The 19147-nt window shown below is 51.7% G+C and overlaps 1 protein-coding gene across 5 annotated transcripts in view; it reads left to right on the forward strand.

The window, feature by feature from the left end:
• The window catches only part of PALLD (palladin, cytoskeletal associated protein), a 279165-nt gene that overhangs the window by 198026 nt on the left and 61992 nt on the right, over positions 1 to 19147 (forward strand). Inside the window, exon 15 of one of the 5 annotated variants that reach the window (XM_072952688.1) lies at positions 2362 to 2376. The exons of 2 other annotated variants lie outside the window; for them this stretch is intronic. In XM_072952688.1, the coding sequence (XP_072808789.1) occupies positions 2362 to 2376 (15 nt within the window). Of the gene's footprint in view, positions 1 to 2361; positions 2377 to 13267; positions 13400 to 19147 lie in introns of those variants that run through there. 2 more of the 5 variants (XM_072952691.1, XM_072952692.1) reach the window with 2 other exon arrangements.

Raw genomic sequence — 19147 nt, forward strand, 5'->3', positions numbered from 1 at the left:
CAAATGAGTGCAGCTCCGTTAGACACGTCTGATTGGAGCATGTTGCTTGTTCCTGATGAAGACGTCAGAGAAGGAGATTATGTAGAGAAACTGTCAGAGCGTTTAATCTTCTCGATCTCGTCCCCCAAACTCTCCAAAGTGGGGAATATTTGTTCCTTAGTAACTCAGATTAACGTTGACTTGATTTTGATCCTTTTTTGCAGTGTGAGTGAGGAGGACAGAGGTTTGGGAGAATTTCAGGAATCTCCTGAACAGAATGTGAAAGGCCTTTTTGTGCCACAAAACCAACATGGAAGAATGACATCTGTTCTCCAAGCAATGGACATATTTACTTTCAAAGCTAGGAAGAGACAGACGCAGGGCGTTGATCCTGGGTCCTCAATAACTTGAATTGTTGGTACCTTTAAGGTAGGTGGGGACTGAATCCCTCTTCTGCTCTCACCCCAGATACACATCTGGAGCCCACGCTGGGTTCTGAACCTTCCAGAACACTGCCTCCTGGTAAACAGAGAGGCTGAGGAGAGAGCTGGCCAGAGGGCAAGGGATGAGGACCCCAGAGCCCAGGAGACTGACCACTGGGTCCATCTGGTCTCAGAAGGACCCACCCCACACTCAGGTCTCAACCCTGTTTAGTGAGCCGCCTTTCCTACCCTCTTCAGGAGGATGTCAGCCTTGTGAAAAAAAAATGTTTACTATCACTAACAAAGAATTGAATTTTTTAAAGAAAGCAATTTAACAATAAATTTAAGAATTATACAATACTTTTCAGGGTTTGCCTTGAGGAAATAATTCAAAAGAGGAATAAATGGACAAGCCTGAAAACACCCAGTGTAGGAGCTTTGTTTTTTTTTCCTTTTACAATTTCAAAAGAAAGAGACTGCAGCCAAGAACACAGAACGTTGCCTCTTGTCTCAGCTGCTGGAATGCTGTGCAGCCGCTGAGCCTGACAATGAGTGAGGCGAGGACGACGAGAACATTTGTTGTGAATGACGTGATGATGCTGAAGAGTTTACAGAATTGCTCCCTGTTCCTGCAGCCGTGTTTTGGAGACAAGAAAAGGACACACCGAAAATACTAGTGTCAGCATGTCATGAACGTGGACACTTTTTTTCTTGCCTTTATTGGTTGTGTGTTTTCACAATGAACACCTTTCAAATTAACAACAACGAAGAAGTGGTTTCCAGAGCAAGAAAGAACCGAGGCTTCCGCATTTGTCTGCAGACGTCGTCTGCGGCGAACACAAGTCACAGCGTTCTGTTTGTGCCCTTCGGGGGTTTGTACCAGACTCCGGGATTTTGAGAACTGTGATTTCTACTCACCAATAACCTGTCAGTTATTTGCGAAAACAAAGCAAAACGAAGCTAGCTACAGTTCTCCAAGAGAAGAACAAGTGGAATGTGACTGCAGAGACCTGGGTCATTTCTCTGTGATCTGGGTGCCGGGGACGGGGGGGACCAGCAGCTTCGAGGTAAGAGGAGAGGGTCTCAGGACCCCCACCGAGGACCTGCACACGGCACCGAACAGCCTCTGCTCACACACCTCTGCCCTCGGCCCAAGCAGGTCGCTCGGTCTTTCGGCTTGGTGACCCCTCTGCTACTGAAAGCAGCTGTGAAGGCTTCCAGGGGCTCAGAGAGTCAGCGGACGGGAGTTACTCCGGGTGCAGGGAAGAGACGACCGAGAAGAGCCATGCGCGGATTGCTCACACGCCCTGGCCTCAGAGAGCGGAGAGGCCAAGAAAGAGACACGTCCAAGTGGGGCTTCCTGTGATGACTGAGCACATCTCGTTAATAGTGATAGATGTTGGCCGTGACCTCACCCGCCCCCGACAGCGCAGACCCGAACGCTGAGACGCGGGACTGGAAGTGACCTGTGCGAGGTCGCGCGGGTGGAGCCAGCTCCTCAGGGGAATGTGTTTCATCCCCAGTGGCTGTTCCTCTGTCAAGGCTTCCCTTGCCCCCGTCCCTTCTTGCCCTCTTTGGGGTGACTTAAACAGCACCTCTGCCAATCTTGTTTTGATAGACTGAGAGGTTAAAGGAGCTTTAATCTGCGTCTGTGACTCAGCTGAGGTGATGCCTTAGCAGTTGGCTTTGTCTCACTCCTTACCTAGGACACCAGCTCCCTGATGCTCCGCATGGCCCTGGTTATCGGGAGTAGCAGTGGGAACCACTGCTCACGATGGCAGCGGTGCCCGGTGCCCGCTGCCCAGTGACGGACAGCATCCCCCGCACCCTCACTGCGCCCCCTGGTGTGGGCAGTACTGCTGTTCCCATTTCACAGAGGAGGAAACTGAGGCTCAGAGAGATCACGCAACTTGCCCAAAGACGTCCTTCGCCGGCGACAAAGTCGGGTTCAGACCCAGAGCACGAGCTCCTCAGCGTGAAAGCACGTCACTTGCACAGGCGTGCAGTGACAGCTTTGTGGGACACACCTCAGTGTCACAAGTGGACAACAGTTCTTGTGTGAGTGTCCAAAGGGATGAAAGAGAACTTCCACTTTAATTGGGAAAATAAAATGATGGTTTCAGGAAGCCAGGTTTCCAAGGGGCAATTTCCCAGTTTGAATATGGGGAGGCTAATTACAGAAACAGCTCCAAAAATTACCTGCAAAAAGAAAAATCTGGGAGACATACGTATATATCTCAAAGCATTAAATCTGTGATCGGGGAAGGACTCTGAGGCTGCTACACATATGTGTTAAGCAAGGGTCTCAGTTAAAATTGGGGGGAGAGCACGTCTCTGTATTTCCTGGGATTACGGGTCCTTCCACGTCAGGAGGAGCAGAGGAGTGGCGGGTCAAATGTTCTGCTTGTCCATGTCCTCCAGGTGCAAACACAGCAGACACAGAGCTGCACCCATGGGCATCCACTCTGCAACTTACAGGACGGGGTGGGTGTCTGGAGGGCAGGCTCTGGCCTCTGCAGGGGCTTTAAGTCTCTGGCTGTCCGAGGCATTTAGTGGAATCTCCATACGAAGAAACAGTTTAAAGGAATTACCAGCACTCATTCCATCCCCTCCCCAGACTAGTGGGAGACGGACCACGTGGCTTCATCTCAGGTTAAACTTGCGTATTTGAGCCGAACGGTGCTGCACTTGGCCCTGCGGATGGAAGCCCCATAGTCGACCCTCTGCCACGCGTTGTCTGGTGAAAGTGTTGCGTACGTATTTGTTTGCACCTTAAACCCTTGGGGTCGTGGATCCCCGTCAGTAAAGTGTTTTGTACACACAGGCAGACCTCGTTTCATTGTGCTGCTCAGATGCTGTATTTTTCACAAATGGAAGGTTTGTGGCAACCCTCCTGTGTCAGATGATGGTTAGCATTTTTTAGCAATTGAGTATTTTTTAAGTAAGATTGTTTTTTAGACATAATGGTGTTGCACGCTTACTAGACTGCAGTATAGTGTAAACGTCACTTTTATAAGCATTGGAAACCAAAAAGTTCACGTGGCTCACTTTATTGTGACAGTCACTTTATTGCAGTGTTTGGAACGGAACCCACAGTTTCTTTGAGGTCTGCCCGTGTATGCGTGTCTGTCTGTGAGTGTATGTATATTTACACGTGTGTATCTGCAAAATACATACATGTATTATGTGTTATTGCATGTATTGAAATATACACAAAGGTACAGAAATGTAAAGGATAAGAGATATGTAAGGAGAGGTTTTAGTATTTTTCCTCGCTTCTCAGTTGATTATCGTTGAAAACCCTTGCCCTGTGTAGTAACCCGACACCCACTGCAGGAGTCACTCGAAAAGTCCTGCACCCAGGCCAGAGCGGGCTGCCCTGGGCCCTGATCCCAGAGCCGTCCCGCTGAAGAGAACCTTGGTGATCACACCTTCCAGCCCCACCACTGAGCAGATGAGGAGACCACGAGATTCAGAGAATTTTGCCTAAAGACCTCGTTTGCTAAGAGCCCACATCACACACACCCCAATGGTAGCTGGGTGAGGTGATGGTGTGCTAATTCGCGTGACCATGGTCGTCATTGATCCCACGGGGGCCCCTACATCACGTTGTGCCCTGAAGCACGTACAATGTTTTATTTGACAATCACAGTTTCATACAGCTGGAAAAGGTCGAAATAAATCAGTTTAGAAAATACAGTCTGAGTAGGTACATGGTAACAGTGAGCCAAGCTTGGAATTGTCTTACCTGATAGAGGGGTCTTGGGTAACAGAAGTCGCCTCTTCTGGCCACAAACAAGGTGGAGTTGAAAAGAGACTCTTAGGAATTTTAAAAGTGAAAAGCAGAGCATTCGGGAGACGCGGTGGAAACCCCGGGTCAGTAGAGGGTCCGGGAGACGTGGCGTCCGCGTGAGCTGGGGGGACCACGCGCAGGTCAGGAGCCCCTCCATGTGCCGCCCTCAGCCTGGCCTCCAGTCCTCCAGACACCAAGTCCCGCTTCCGCGTGCGTCAGGGTTTCCGCCAGGCCTGTCAACGGGCGTCCCAGTGAGCTGACGATTGTGTGCACACCTGTGCGCCACTAACTCTTTCAGGGGACGGTTTTGTTTTCCCAGATGTGCGTCTGGTTCACGAGGGAGTCGTGAGTAATCAGCTCGTAAAAGAAACGTCCAAATGAATGGGCCCCTGCAAAGCACCTGCTGTTAACAGCGGGTTCTGTCCCCTCCTCGCTTGGGTGACAAAGAGCTGGAGAATGCAGGGCCCTGTGTGACACCCACTGCCTCAGGTTCATGCAGAATACGACCCTGAGGGAAGAACCAGCGGGCAGACTTGCTTTATGGCCAGTGTCCGGGGCGCAGGCAGACACCCGCCACCTACGGTGAGGGCTGAGCTGGGGCTTTCACGGGCCCCAGACACGCCTACCTTTGTGAGACCCCTTCTCCGTGAGAAAATTAGAATTCTGTTTTATAACATCATTGGAATGAAGATGGATGTCGCCCAGGATGTCACCGTTACGAGTTACTTCTATTCATTTTTTTCCCTACTGAGTTTAAAAATATTTAAAATTTAACAATTGTGCCCAAAGTGTGGGGCACAGGCCACTGCACCACTGTCCCCACTGGGTGAGCTGGCCCCCGCCCAAGGTGATGGACAGAGGCACGTCATAATCACGGCCACCCTGGTTGTGACGCAGAAGCAGCCCCCTCAAACTTCTCCTCTATTTCTCTTTCTAAAAATTAATTTATTTTTATTGATGTGTAGTTGGTTTACAATGTTGTGTTCATTTCTGGTGGACAGCACAGTGATTCAGTCATACACACACACACTCCTTTTCACATTCTTTTTCGTTATAGGCTGTAACGAGGTATTGAACGTAGTTCCCTGTGCTGTGCAGTAAGGCCTTGCTGTTCACCTGTTTTATGCGTAGCAGTGTGTGTCTACAAATCCCCAGCTTCTCTTTCTCCTGATGCTTCTGTCTAGTGAGGCTCGAGGATGGGCGAGCCCTTTTCCCCTAAGTGCCACCTCTCGGCCCAGCCCGCACGCTCTGCTGGGCGGCTCACTCAGCCCTACTCTGGTGACCACAAGGCAGGTGACCCCATCCAGCATTCACCCCTGTGATGCCGGAAGGCTGCGCCCTCGTGCTCTGAAATGGAGCCGCTTTGAGAGGAGAACTGTCAGTCTGGTTCAGCCACTGCTGGGACACAGGCTTTGTTCAGTGTCATGCAGCGAGCGAGGGGACAATGACAGCAAGGTTAGGCCAGGCTCCCGCCCCGCCGCCCACAAGGAAGGTGGAGTCTCGCGCTGCCGCCCCCGCTGACCAGCTGAGAGCAACACGGCCGCACATGTACAGACCCATCGCTGAGAAACCCAGCTCCAGGGCGGCTGTGTTCCGAGTGAGGTCATGCCCTGCGCAGGGCTCAGCGTGAAGGAGGCAGGACTGAGGCTAGACTTTGCTGGAGGCTGCCTTGCTTCTTTTCTCCTTGCATTGAAAACTGCACTTCCTGAATCTCACTTTGTCAACTTTGCTCAGAAATTATGACTTTAAAGCCGGGGCCCTGAACCCCAGCTTCGCTCAGCGCCGCCTTCTCCCAGCCCCTCGCGGGCCGCCCTTCACCCACGTCGCTGCACCTGCAGTTTGACCCGCCGAGTCTCTTGTTGTCATCCCAGAAAGTGGCGGACTGCCTCAGAATCGGTTCACTCTTTGTAAGGTCACATAAACAAAGAGACAGATGCGGCACACTGAGGTGAGAATAATGACCTCAGCTCCTCGGAACGAGGGAAATATTCCCTTTAAAAAGTTGAAGTACAGTTGATTTGCAATATTGTGTTAGTTTCAGGTGTACAGCAAAGTGACTTGGTTATAAGTGTACATGTGTGTGTCTATTTTTCATTCTTTTCTATTGTAGTTTATTGCAGGGAATTCAGTGTAGTTCCCTGTGCTCTCCAGTCAGACCTTGTTGTTTATCTGTTTTGTATATAGTAGTGTGTGTCTGCTAATCCCAAACTCCTAATTTATGCCTCCCCCCTCAGCTCCCCCAGGGGTAACTGTAAGTCTGTTTTCTTTATCTGTGAGTCTGTTTCTGTATTGTAAGTTCATTTGTGTCATTTTTTTTTTAGATTCCACATATATTTGTCTTCCTCTGTCTGACTTATTTCACTTAATACTAATTAAGTATTAAGGATCATCTCCAGGTCCATCCGTGTAGCTGCAAATGGCAAATTTTCATTCTTGTTTATGGCTGAGTAGTATTCCATTGTGTAAATATACCACAGCTTCTTTATCCAGTCCTCTGTGGATGGACACTAAGGTTGCTTCCATGTCTTGGCTGTTGTAAATAGTGCTGCTCTGAACTCTGGGGTGCATTTTTCTATTTGAATTAGAGTTTTCTCTGGGTACATGCCCAGCAGTGGGAGTGAGTGCTGGGTCACAGGGTGAGTCTAGTTTTAGTTTTTTAAGGCCCCTCCGTACTGCTCTCTGGGTGGCTGCTCCAGTTCACACTCCCACCTACTTAACAATGGGAATATTCTTTACGTCTAATGGGATCTTAGGTACCAGTTTTGATTTTTTTTCTCTTGAAATCTAGTACTTTGCTGTATCAGGGATGTTGGGGTTTGATTCACTTAATAGCTTGTAACGGGCAGTGTCAGTATTTTTTTGGGTGGGGGTATGTAGTTAAGTTTACTTATTTATTTATTCTTAGAGGAGGTACTGGGGACTGAACCCAGGACCTCATGCGTGCTAAACACGTACTCTACCACTTGAGCTACACCCTCCCACCCAGTATCAATATTATTAAGTCAATTTTTTAAACAATTAAGTACATGAACTATATATCAGATAAATTAATTTCTTTAATTACTGATTTTTTAAATTTTTATGTTTTATTTATCTTTTGTGGGGTGGGGGGTAATTAGGTCTTTTTTTTATTCTTTTAATGGAGGAACTGGGGATTGAACCCAGACCTCCTGTGTGCTAAGCACGCCCTCTACCACAGAGCTGTACCCTCCCCCCAGTTACTGATGTGACCAAATATTTCCTCTGTGTATCTCAGGATTTACAGTCAGGGGATTTCCCAGTATAAAATGCATCCATTAAATTTCTGTTTTTAAAAGAAGTTTAACTGGAATATTTGACTTCCTCTCGTCCTCACTCTCTCCTCATTCCCTTTCTGTTCCAGAGTCTAGTTTGCATGTTTCACTGTGGCAAAGATCTACCCCTTATAATAATCTCTTAGTCGCTGGATACCTTTGCTGGAAAACCGTTCCGTGCAGCACCCTAGCAAATCCCAATGTATTTCCCTGAGGAAGAAAATCAAGTGCTTCAGATAACATAATCCCGTTAATTTGAACCGGAGGATTAGTTTATTCACTCAAGGGGTGCACACTCGGGTTAGGAGGTGAAGGGTTTGGTGGAGGGAAGGTTTCAGGCATAGGGAAGAAGGCGCGATTCCCTCCCCGTAAGCAAGGTCCCCGGTCTGTACCTTGTGGGAGTCTGTGGTCCCCTCTGCACTGACGTCACCGTTCTGAGAAAGCCCAGCAGCGCTGTTACAGGTTGTCCGACATACTGAAGTTCCAGGAGCAACAGTGGAGTGATGGCTTGTCCGCATGTGGTTTTTTTGGAAGCGTCCAAAGGAATCTGCACAAAAAGCAACAGGAGACTCCTTATTAGGGTATCCTCAGAGGTCATAGTACAAGAGAAATCTCCCCCCTAACTTCATGAACTGCCATTGGGGTGAACAGAAAATGTGACCCTATATCATGTGTCTGTTGTCGGCCACTACACTTACAGGGCACGGCTTAAGGTTTCTCTGATGCAGGATGGAATCAAACCAACCAGCCAACTGATAGCAGTAAATCACCATTTAGTCACAGAATCACAGAAAAAGGCACATTCCTGCTTTTAACTCTGTCTTTTCAGCAATCCACATGGACTCTGTGAATGATTCCATCAGAGCCAGCATAACTCATTTGCTTTGGAAAAGGATGCTCGGTAATGAGTCAGATTCTTCTGTGGAGGAAGCAGGACTTGTTTAGAGCTGCCTTAACTATTTCAGGTCAAGTAGACGTTGCTGTGCATGATGAAACTTGGCGAGAATGAATTAATGATTTACTCATGAGGACCTTAGCGTCCCGGGCTTGCTCATGGACTTTCCATACGTGCGTACTTTTCACTCCCAAGTTAGAGTCCCCGGAGTCTGGGTTCTGGAGTTACTCACTGATGCTGCTGCTTCTCCACTGCCAGCTGTGTGTCCTTGGGCAGGTTCCCTAACCTCTCTGTGCTCACTGTCCTCCTCCACAACAGTAATAGCATCCTTCCCGTGGGTTGTGCTGGCAGATGAAATGGAGGGTGTGTGTGAAATGACCAGTATCGTGTCAACACAAGGCAAAGTGCCGGTTATTACTTTTTGCTCTGTTCCTGACTAAATTCTGTGTCTTGTAAAAAAAAAAAAATCCTGCGATCCTATAAGGATATAAACATATACGTGAAAGGGGGGGGAAAGCCACCCCACCCGCCACATCGTGAACTCGGTGTCAGCATCTTGTTTATCTTCTCAAGGGCGGTCCAAGGGCAATGCCTTTCCCGCCACTGTACTTGTGAGTTCAAGGTCATGGGGACAGCCTGTGATGGAGCCCAGCTGCCTGGCTCCCGAGCCGGTGCCTTTCAGCATCCTCCTCCACCCCGTCTCCCCAGGCCCTGCTGGTCTGAGTCTGTGACTCCCCAGAGTCGTCGCAGGTTCCAGACCCATTTTGCTCTCGCAAACTCCACCTGCTCTTCTGCTTCCAAGTTCATGACCTTTCCTTACATTCCAGGACTGCAGCCCTCCTGGTGGCCATGTTCCTCTCACTCAGTGTTTCAGGTCCGCTGGGTTGGAGTCATGTTTCCACAAACAGCCCCGTTACTTTCCCCTTAGCCTTCCTCCCTGCCCTTAAGAAAAAAGTACAGACCAAAGAGCCAGAAAGTTACCTTGGCTGGTGGACTAATTTGTGTTTATGCTGAAAGTATGAATTGTCCTTGGAGCCCTTCCCTCCCCTCCTCCCCGCATAGTCTGTCCTCATGGTCAGATAACGCATCAGGCTTAGCCTCTTGGAAGACCTATGCCTTGACTGTAAAGATTTCTCACTTTCGTTAAAATAATCTGGTAGCTGTTGATACGGAAATAGACGTGTTTCTTATAAAATGCTGCAATTCACTGCAAAGAGTCGAGATTCAAGGAGGTCAGGGGCTCGTTTTAAATGTGAATAGGATGAAGGTTGATCCTCAGAGTTTTACTCTCAGAAACATTTTCCTCAGAATAATACTAGTCGGAACCAATACCGGGCAGAACCGATCACAGCTCTACTGTTTTCCTAGTCCTGTTCTTGTTTGCTGAATGTGGTTGGAATTTTGCAAAAGTAATCTCTACAACTGAAGACATGGGCCATGCAGCCAGGATTTTGTACCTTTTAAAGACACAGCAAGAGCTAAGTCAGCAGGTTTTTAAAAGCAGCATCAAAGCACCGGAAGTGAGTGGAGACAGACCTGCGGCTGAGCTGCTCAGGACATCGGTCCCGGGCACCATCCATCACTCGAGGAAACAACACATGGCAAAGCTTCCAGCCCAGAGGCCAGGGATCTTCCGAGAAAATCTCCAGGTTTTGGCATTTTGCATTAACATATTATTTTCAGCAAAATGCCTGGTACATGCTAACATTCTTTTACGGCTACATGTGAGTAAAAGGAAGGGAAATACAGATTTGGGTTTTAATTTACATGTTAGAAGAGCCGGCTGTAGACGCGCGGTGGTGGTTCTTCTAGGGGACACTTGGTGAAAAGGCGCTGATTTGACTTGCCAGTTGTGTCCACTTTATAAAATATCATGGGAGTGAGGGTAGAGCTCAGCGGTAGAGCATGTGCTTAGCATGCTCGAGGTCCTGGGTTCAATCCCAGCACCTCCATTAAAAAAAGTTCTGATCGTAGCTGGCAGCAGTCACAGCCGCATGGCTACGTTTGTAGAACATCTGCGAGTCGGGTTCACGGCCAAGATCTCGTCTGTTCAGTGAACACCAGTTCTTTTTAGTCATCTTTGGCTGTTTTAGTTTTTAACCACCTATATTTCACTCTTTTCACAAGAATATGAAAAGGAGAAAAAAAGGAATTAGTGAAGGATTAACTTCACCCCCTCCACGTTCCTTCCCAAACAGAAAGTTGAGCGAATTACTTCATTTCAAATTAAATTTGCATGTTCGAAGCCGCAGGTCTTTGAGCCAAAGTGTGCCCAGATGACCCTGGAGACAGGAACCCTAAAGCAGATGCTCCTCAGGGGGCACGGGTCCCAGCGTGCAGCCCCTGGGAGTGACCGTGGGGGCGTGTCTGTTCTCCACCCTTTCATGTAGTCTTGGAACCACAGAGCTCTAAGTTTTAGCTAAGGAAGAATGAGGAGACAAGCTAAGGATTGCTGGTCAGAATCTTCAGTGTGCCCAAGAGGGCGAGTGTCCTTTGTCAGGCTAGGCAGGAATTCCTATCAGTACTGATAACAGTTTTCACAAATCTGGGACTTGCCAAAGTGGTCGCTCAGAGGTATCCATGCCTCCCCAACTCCATGCATCAGAACAGAGAATGTTGGAAGCACCAAATATTCAGTCTTCTGCATCAGTTCTTAAATCCTGCTGGATATGAGCTCTGAGGAGTGGAAACTGGTCCTCACTTCTGGGCTCCCAGGTAGGAATAAGGTAGGGATGGCAGGTCTAAGGGGCCAGCCCTCCTTTGCTGCCTCTTGGGAGTAAATGAATCGGTTATGTTTTCAGCTCAGTGAGCATCTCAGTCTGGTCCACCCCACCCCCTCCCGCACTGGGTAAACGCTCCAGGTGCTGGTACTTGCACTTACCCACTCTGTTCTCTCTGTGCTTGTGTGGAGAACAGAGTCCTAAATCATAAACCCGCAACACTGAAGAGCCGCAGCTTTAAAAGTCATCCAATTAATCCCAATATCATGAAAAATTAAAAAGCCCCAGACTTTCACAGTCGATGGCACAACCCATTAAGTCCCAACTCCCCTCTCAGATCGTCACCTGCAGCCTTCGGGAAAACCCTGGGAGGCACCAGCAATGTCATTCCTGCAGCCCCCATGGCCATTGGGCAGAGGAATGAGCACACCAGAAACTCAATGAAGGCAAAGTTAAACAGTGACCTGCTGAGACTTCCACCTGTCTCGCTCTCAGAAGCTGAAAAGGGAATAATGCCTTATACTAGTCCCAGAAAGATGACTACAGCATATTGCAGGTTAAAAAAGAAGTGGGTTATAGGCCTGCTTTCAGTCTGCATTCTGGACTGCTAATATGAAGCACACAGCCAACACATGGGTGAGACCCCGTGGGCAAACGATGGTCTCGCCCCTGTGCTGACTGTGTGTTTACACGCACACACGGAAAGTCTGCAAGAGCACCCTGTAGGCTGTGAACAGCGTCAATCTCTGAGGGCTGAACTACAGGGAAACAGCCACTTCGGGTTTACTGTTGAGTATTTTACAGACATCATTTTTGATGTTAAAGATGTTTCAGGGAGAGAGAGAGAGAAGCGGAGTGCCTGTCTCAGGGCTGTGAACGCAGAAGCCCTGGTGTCGGATACTAGCAATGAAGACAGGGAAGCACCACCAGACCAGCCATCTAACATGGTCCACTGGCACCCAGACCTGATGACATTTGTCACCCTGGACTTGGGGACCATTTTACAGAAAAGGCCACAGCGAAGGGTGTTCGGTACATGTGAACTGTTAGCATTCATTCACTCATCTTCGTGACAGTCTGTCGTGTGTAAAGGGAATATGGCCTTGACAGTCAAGGAGCACACATCTGTAGGAGGAACAGGCAAGAAAGAACTGGGGACCCAACTGTCGGAGGATTTGCACGGAGCCAGCGGTGACCCGACCTGAGATGTGAAAGAAGCTGCTGATCTGAAAAAAGGGTCGAGGCCACAGTAAGTCACACACTTTAAGTTCGAATTAACTACTGAGTTCATTTCCTCCTTGAAAACAGTTGTCCAGAAATCCCAGGCAGCAGGTTAAAACAAGTGACTCAGGGCCTGCTGTAGTTTATGACAGAACGCAGGACAGGGACCGCGTTCCTGGGAGGTTGCCGAACCGGAACGAGTTACGCCTCTTACCCTAAGGGCTCCTGAATTTAGTTATCCATTGACACGGGAACAGAGTACACGAATGAATGGAAATCTGGGGATTGTCCTTATTAATGGAAACCTAGAAATTACGCTCTCTCTTCTCTTAAAATAGAAGCATTCCACACGCTTACTTGTGCCTTCGGATTTAAATGCTGCACAATCTCTCTGTCGATACCTGCTACCCGAAGGCCTTAGCTGAGGCTGAGCGCACAGGAACTGGGCGGCCCCCCGCGCCCAGCCCCCGCCCGCAGCCTCTTCCTGGGGGCTGCCTCCGCCCTCCGCCCGGTTTCACTCGTCCCCCTGGAATGTTGCCCTGAAGCAGAGGGCCTGGGCGCTCCTTCCTAGTCTGTAAAGGAGAAAACATGAAACCGGGGGCAAATCACCGAACAGGCAGCCAACATTCCTACTGGCTTAGAAAAAAAGTTAAAAGTTAAGTTCTTTCCCGTTATCCATTCTTCCTGGAAATTCCGGGAAAACCCGTTGGTCCCTGAGCTGCCCGGGGCAGGGGCTGCGACCCCGGAGGCCGGGGCGGGGCGGGTCGCGGGACTAACCCGCTGGCGGCAGCCCGCCCCTCTCCTCCTCCCTCCCTGTTCTCCCTCCCCCTCCCCTCCCCTCCCCTTCCCCCACCCCTCCCCTCCCCTCCCCTTCGCAGCCCCTTTCCCGGCCCGCCCCCTCCCCAGCCCCGCCCTCCGCGCCCCCGCCCCCGCGGCCCGCGGACTCTTAATGCCCAGGCACGCGGGCGGGGCGTCCGGCCTCCGCAGTCGCCCAGCCACCGAGTCGGGTGCACGGCCTGCGGTCCTCGGCGGGTCCAGCCGGCGCGCCGAGGGTCCGGGAGCGGCTTGGACGGCAGGTAGGGCGGCGTGGGGCCGGGACGCAGGCCCGCGTTTCCGCCCCGCCGGGGCCCCTGGTGGAGCCCTCCTGGCCCTGCCATCGGAGCGCGGCGCGCGGGGCTCAGCTCCAGGGAGAGCCGACTTCGGCGCCTCGGAGCGGGTCGGGGCTGGAGAGGCTGGGCGGCCGCGCACGAGCCCGCCTTCCCCGGCCGGCGGCCGCGCTGGGGTAGGGGTGGGGGGCTGCGTGGGAGGGCGGAGGGGGTGGCGGGGATGACCTCATCGTGCCGCCGGCGGAGGGTGGGGGTCCGTCCATCCCGGGCCCGCGGCGCTGCGCCCCCGCCCGTCCGCCCGTGGGCCGCTCGTTCGGGGAGGCCGTGCGCTCGGAGCCCAGAGCGCGAAACCGGGCGACCCGGGGCCTGGGTCGGGTTCCAATTTGGGGCGGCGAGCGTGGTGCCCTGCGGTCCCGAGGGCCCACGGCGGGCCGGAGCGGACAGACCCCCGCTTGGGGGGCTGGAAGACTAGGGAGCTGTGCTCGGAAAGCCGCCGCGGGTCGCAGCAGTGGTCCCCCGACCTCGGAAGCTGCCCACTTCGGCCTTGGAGGACATTTTCTCGGTTGACGTTGAAGGCCACCATCTAAGGAAGAAATGCGCGGGGATGGCCCAGGGAGTTGGGGGCGGGTTGCTTCTGAGCTGGCGTGCAAACGCAGCTTTTTGCAATCTTCTCATCCCCACCCACCGAGAGAGGGTTTTCTTTCCCTCTAACTTTGTCCGACTTTGAGCAATAAGAGGTTTGAGTGCATTTTTCCCCCGTGGTCTGCCCGTGTGGGTTGCTGTCGGTGAGAGTGTGAAGTGGCGGAGTAATTGAAAAGGTCCTGCCTGAGAAGGGAGGCAGCTGTTCAGCGGGCGGTGCCGCCTCCAACGGTGAATATGTCCCAGACAGGGGAGCTGTGTGATCGAGGGTTTCCTGCTAATTCCTAAGCTATGAATTTTTCTCTTTAGTTTATATTAAAAAGGATTTATTTGGTACTTATTCTACTTTTTGTCTTTAGAATCAGGGGTGGGGTGGGGTACTCAGTGCCCTCACCACATCCAGTAATAAGCAAGGCAGGTACAGCCAATAACGTAGGCTGCCAGCTCCTAGCCGCTCCTGCTGTGTGGACACTTGGCGCTCTGAGTGCAGAGCAGGGGTAGGTGGTTGAAAGTAACAGCTTTGTTTTCTGTGGCTGTGAAACCCATGACTCATAACACCTGACAGCCAGCACGGTTCAGTGGCCTACCTGCTTGAAATGGTGTATTATCTGCGCACACCTGTGTGTCCAGGTGAGGGTACTGATTTGAGAAACAGTAAGTAGGTGTCCTAGTTAAGAGGAGCCCTGGGATGCTTCGTTACAGCGTGTGTGTGTGTGTGTGTGTGTGTGTGTGTGTGTGTGTGTGTGTGTGTGTGTGTGTGGCGGGGCGTGAGGCAGGGGACTCTGGTTTTTAGTTGACTCTTTAAACTCTTCAGGATGATGGTAAACCTTGAATGCCTCTTACATTCCGTTGTGTTTGATCCTAAGCACTGTACTGTCTTCTCAAGAGCTGTAGTGTTTTACTGCTTTTGAGAATAGTTGCTTCTTTCCCCCCAAAATATTTCCCCTAGATTATAGTAAATCTTATACTTTGCTACATTAAAAGCATATGAAGTAGGAAGCATTTCCTGGAAATTATCAAGGAACATTAGCACTGCTCAAGGTGCTAAAGACATTCTTTCAAGAGGAAGTTACTGATTTGTTCACATAACTATTGATTGTCCAGACAGTTGTTCGTTTTCTTCCCCTGCTTTCCAGATTTCTGTCACAATCATTGGGAGCTGTAAAAACCTGTATTAGACCTTGGCTTTTCTGGGTGCATTTCCACGTCAACTAAATATCCGGGTGTACTTTTTCAGCACTTATTTCAGAAGATGCAGATAAATATTAGGTGATGGAATTCACTATACATCTCCGATTGCCTACTGTTTATTATCTGGCGAGAGAATTCTCTTCTTCAAGTAAATGAAGGAGACAGACGCTGACTATGCACTTAACGCGTGGTTTGCTGCCAAGCACTGCTCTCCCCTCTGAAAGTGTGCTAGCGTTCTCCCACGTTAGCTCGTCCTGGTCATGGTCTTCTGAGACACAGGGGAGGTGGGGCTCTTCCAGATTTTAAAGGTGTCTTATCCAGGATCGTCCCACCCAGGGGTGGAGTGAGGCACCCGGTTCTGCCTCTCTCTGTCTCCCGGGGTGCTGGCTCTAGAAAATGCCGGGGACTTTGCAGGCATTCAAGGGAAGCTCTGTCTTGGGTGTGGTCAGAGGATGTCCGATTAGAGGTGGTGGATGAGAAAGGCTTCACCCAAGGAGATTTTATGAATGGAGAGCAGGAGCGCATGCTTGCAGGAAGGGTGTGGAGGTTAAGGGGAAGTGAGGAGGGCCTGGGGTGTCAGGAGGGAGAAATGCCATCAGAGACCAATGCCCCCAGCCCCACCGACCAAGGAAGTCCTGTTTCTTCCAGAGCAGTGACTCCTAGCTGCTTCCTGGCTGTGCATTTCAGCCAGGGTCACACCACCATCCAGTTGCAGTTGGTCATGTGAGCCTCCGTTACTTGTGTACTTTGGACAAGGAGGACCAGGGACAACTGGGAACGTGGGAGGTTCGTTCAAGGCAGTTCTGAGTCTCAAAGGCTCCCTGCTGCTGGGAGCAAAGACGGTGCTTTTCAGTTTGGCTTGGACTTTTGGAAGGCGGAGAGGCTTATGTGATGGAAAAGATTTCCTCCTGAGGGAGAAGCTGCTGTTTGCAGACAGAACGTGTCAGCCAGAAGGAATGAGCAGATAACCACTTTTTTCCTTCTTTGGCAAAACTTTGCAATTTTTTTCCATATAGAAGCGTTAAAGGCGGATTCATAAGAAAACGCACAAAACCAAGTGAAAGGAACAGGCGTTGATGTTCTACCAACGGGCAGGGCAGGAAGAAGGGACCTCTGTTAAGTAACTGTCACTAACGGGGCCCCAGGGGGCACTCCTGCCATGGTGGAACAGGGATCAGGTGCCCGTCCATGTGGGAAGGAGGTACCCTGGACCTCGTGCATGGACGGGCACCACCCTCCTCTTGGAGACGTGTGTGCTGCCTCCATGAGCCCCTCAGACCCACTGGGAATCAGCACTCTCCATGCTCGGGTGGGGGACTCTGGATGTGCACCTGTCAGTCCATGGCTCTGTGAAACGGCGTCACCCATGGTAGTTGGGTTCCCAGGACAGCCCAGGAGTCATAGCTGAAACGTTCTGCCCTGTTAGTAGTTCCCCAGGGCAGAGCCGTTAGGTACGACATGCTGTGTGTGGGGAGATGTGCTCAGAGCTCCAGCTTAATGTTTGGTTTTTAACAGCTTTTAATCCCAGCAACAGTGGCAAAAAAAAAGGACCCCACCTTCTCTTTTTCCATTTCCATCTTTCCAAAGGGAAGATGCAGGCACACAGAGACAGGAGTCCTTCACACTCCCCTGTGCTGTCAGAGAGCTGGGGGTTGTGGGGTGGCCAGCAGCAGCCACACCGAACCAGGAACGGGGCAGAGGTGGGGCCACGGCCCCACCAGCCGGGCCAGGGGTCTGCTCTGGGTGGCCGGCGGGCCTGGACTGCCTGGCTGACATTACGTCCTCACCGAACGTCATCTCTACTCTAGGACCTAGACACCAGCTGTACAAAGTTGTACGTCCAGTGTTTTTTAAGTCAGGATTGGTTTTAAGTGGAATCTTTAGTAATAGGAGGAAAGCAGATTTTCGGGCGTTTTATTTTCCTTTTTTTGATGCCAGTGCAGTAAATTTTCAGACAGGTAACTGTTGGGGACTGGATAGACATAAACTTGGGTGCTGATGGATCGTTGCAGTCATCTGAGTAACCGTAGGATAAATACATAGGATAGAAAACCATGGGATAAATAGCACTTAGCCCATACCGGGAGACATGATACAGCGTTTAACACACTCTCCGCCCTGCAGTCTTCCCTGCGGCCCCACGTGGTAGATACCGTCAGTGCTGCCACCTCACTGGTGATGAGGGTGAGGCTTGGCGAGGGTGAGCGGTTTGCCCAGCGCCGCAGGGGTCTGACATGGCGGGGCTGGACGAGGACGCTGGAACCACTCCCGAGCCCTGGGCCCTGGCTGAACTCGGGGAATAAGGTCGTGACCCCAGTGGACGAGTATGCAGAAATCCTCGTCCTCCCACAGCCTGTGTCCTTGTGAGGGGAGACAAACTGTAAACAGAATAATAAATGAAACGTCCAGCACATGTTCCAAGCCGTGTGCTCGGGGAGCGTGAAGCTGGGCAGGGGGAGGAGGGATGAGGTTGGGGTCACAGTTCCCTGAGACAGAAGACAGGCCGCGAGTGGGCAGAGCGGGGCCGGCGCCGCCTCCATCGCTTCTTAGGCAAGCCGCTTTCTTTCGAAGCACGATTGTTCAGTGATGCGTCTTCACTGGCCACTGCAGACATTCCAGCAGGTGGTGGGCGAGGTGTCCACGGACACAGATGAAGGTCAGGACAGATGGAGGGGTGGGCTGGGGTCTGAGCGCAGCAGAGGATGAAGGAGGCCGAGTCTGAGGGCCAGGGTGCACGTGGGGCTGCTGGAGGTCAGGGCCCTGCTGCTGTCCCCGTGTCCCCCGTGAAGCAGGAAGCAGGCCGTGGGCTGAGAGAGAGGGGCCGGCGTTTGAGGAGAGAAGGTGTGACCCTCACCTGGGAGAGGAGGCACCTATACCTGGTGCTGCCTGAGGTTGAATTCTGACCTCGCCCCCCAGTGCGGGAGCCCAGAATCCTGCCCTCAGTCCGCTTCCCCAGGACACTGTCCTGTGTGTCTTACCCGGGGCAGAGCGTGCTCTCTGACGATGGCAGGTGCTTGCTGAGTGATGATGACAGTGACCCTCCTATGCACGGACCCGGAAACTTCGTTGAACTTTTTTGTGCTGGTCGTCACGTCCACGTCTCCCCACCCTGAGAAGCCCTGGCACATGCACCCCTCACACGGCGGCCCCTTCTGCTGCTGCTGGTCTCGCTGCGTTCGTCTCCTGTCTCCAGTGTTGAGATGGAGTCCTAGGTGCTGGAGGGCCTCCCCGCCGCAGGCACTAGTGTCCCTCCCCAGCAGCCGCCTGAGTCAGACCTCCTCCCTGCAGAGGAGGCTTCCTGGTTGAGGGCACAAGGCGCCTTCTCCTCCTGGCTGACTGCTGCTGGGGCACGTGGGGGCCGTCAGCACGTGGGGCGGTTAGAATAATGCAGGAACCAGACGGCGCTGATCTCGGCTCAGCTGGTGGAGGAGGAGCCGACAGAGGTGGTCGGGTTCCAGGGGTCAGAAGGGGGACTCGGCCCTTGGCGGTTATGGTGAAGGAGGGGGTGTCCCCGGGGTCCTGCCAGGCTGCAGACGGGATCAGAGCTGGAGTGGCCCCGAGGAGGGGGCAGCTGGGTTTTGGACATACCATGGGGAGGTGTCCAGCACACAAGGGGACACCTGCGGCTGAGGTTCTGGGAGGTCCCAGCAGGAGACAGTGACTCGGGAGTCGTCACCACAGGCGGCAGTTGAAGCCTTGGGAGAAGGTGACTTTGCGCCCGAGGAGACTGGGGAGTGAGGGAGTGTTTGAAGGTGGCTTAAGGAGCCTGTCGTTTGACTAAGTTACAGTCTGAAAACCTGCCCAGTGACAGAAGATTGAAGTAAAGCACATCCCATAAAGCCACAGAGGACGTAATTCAGAAATGGATAAAACCCAGTTGGAGAAATT

This window comes from Vicugna pacos, chromosome 31 (genome assembly GCF_048564905.1).
Source record: "Vicugna pacos chromosome 31, VicPac4, whole genome shotgun sequence".
Taxonomy (NCBI): domain Eukaryota; kingdom Metazoa; phylum Chordata; class Mammalia; order Artiodactyla; family Camelidae; genus Vicugna; species Vicugna pacos.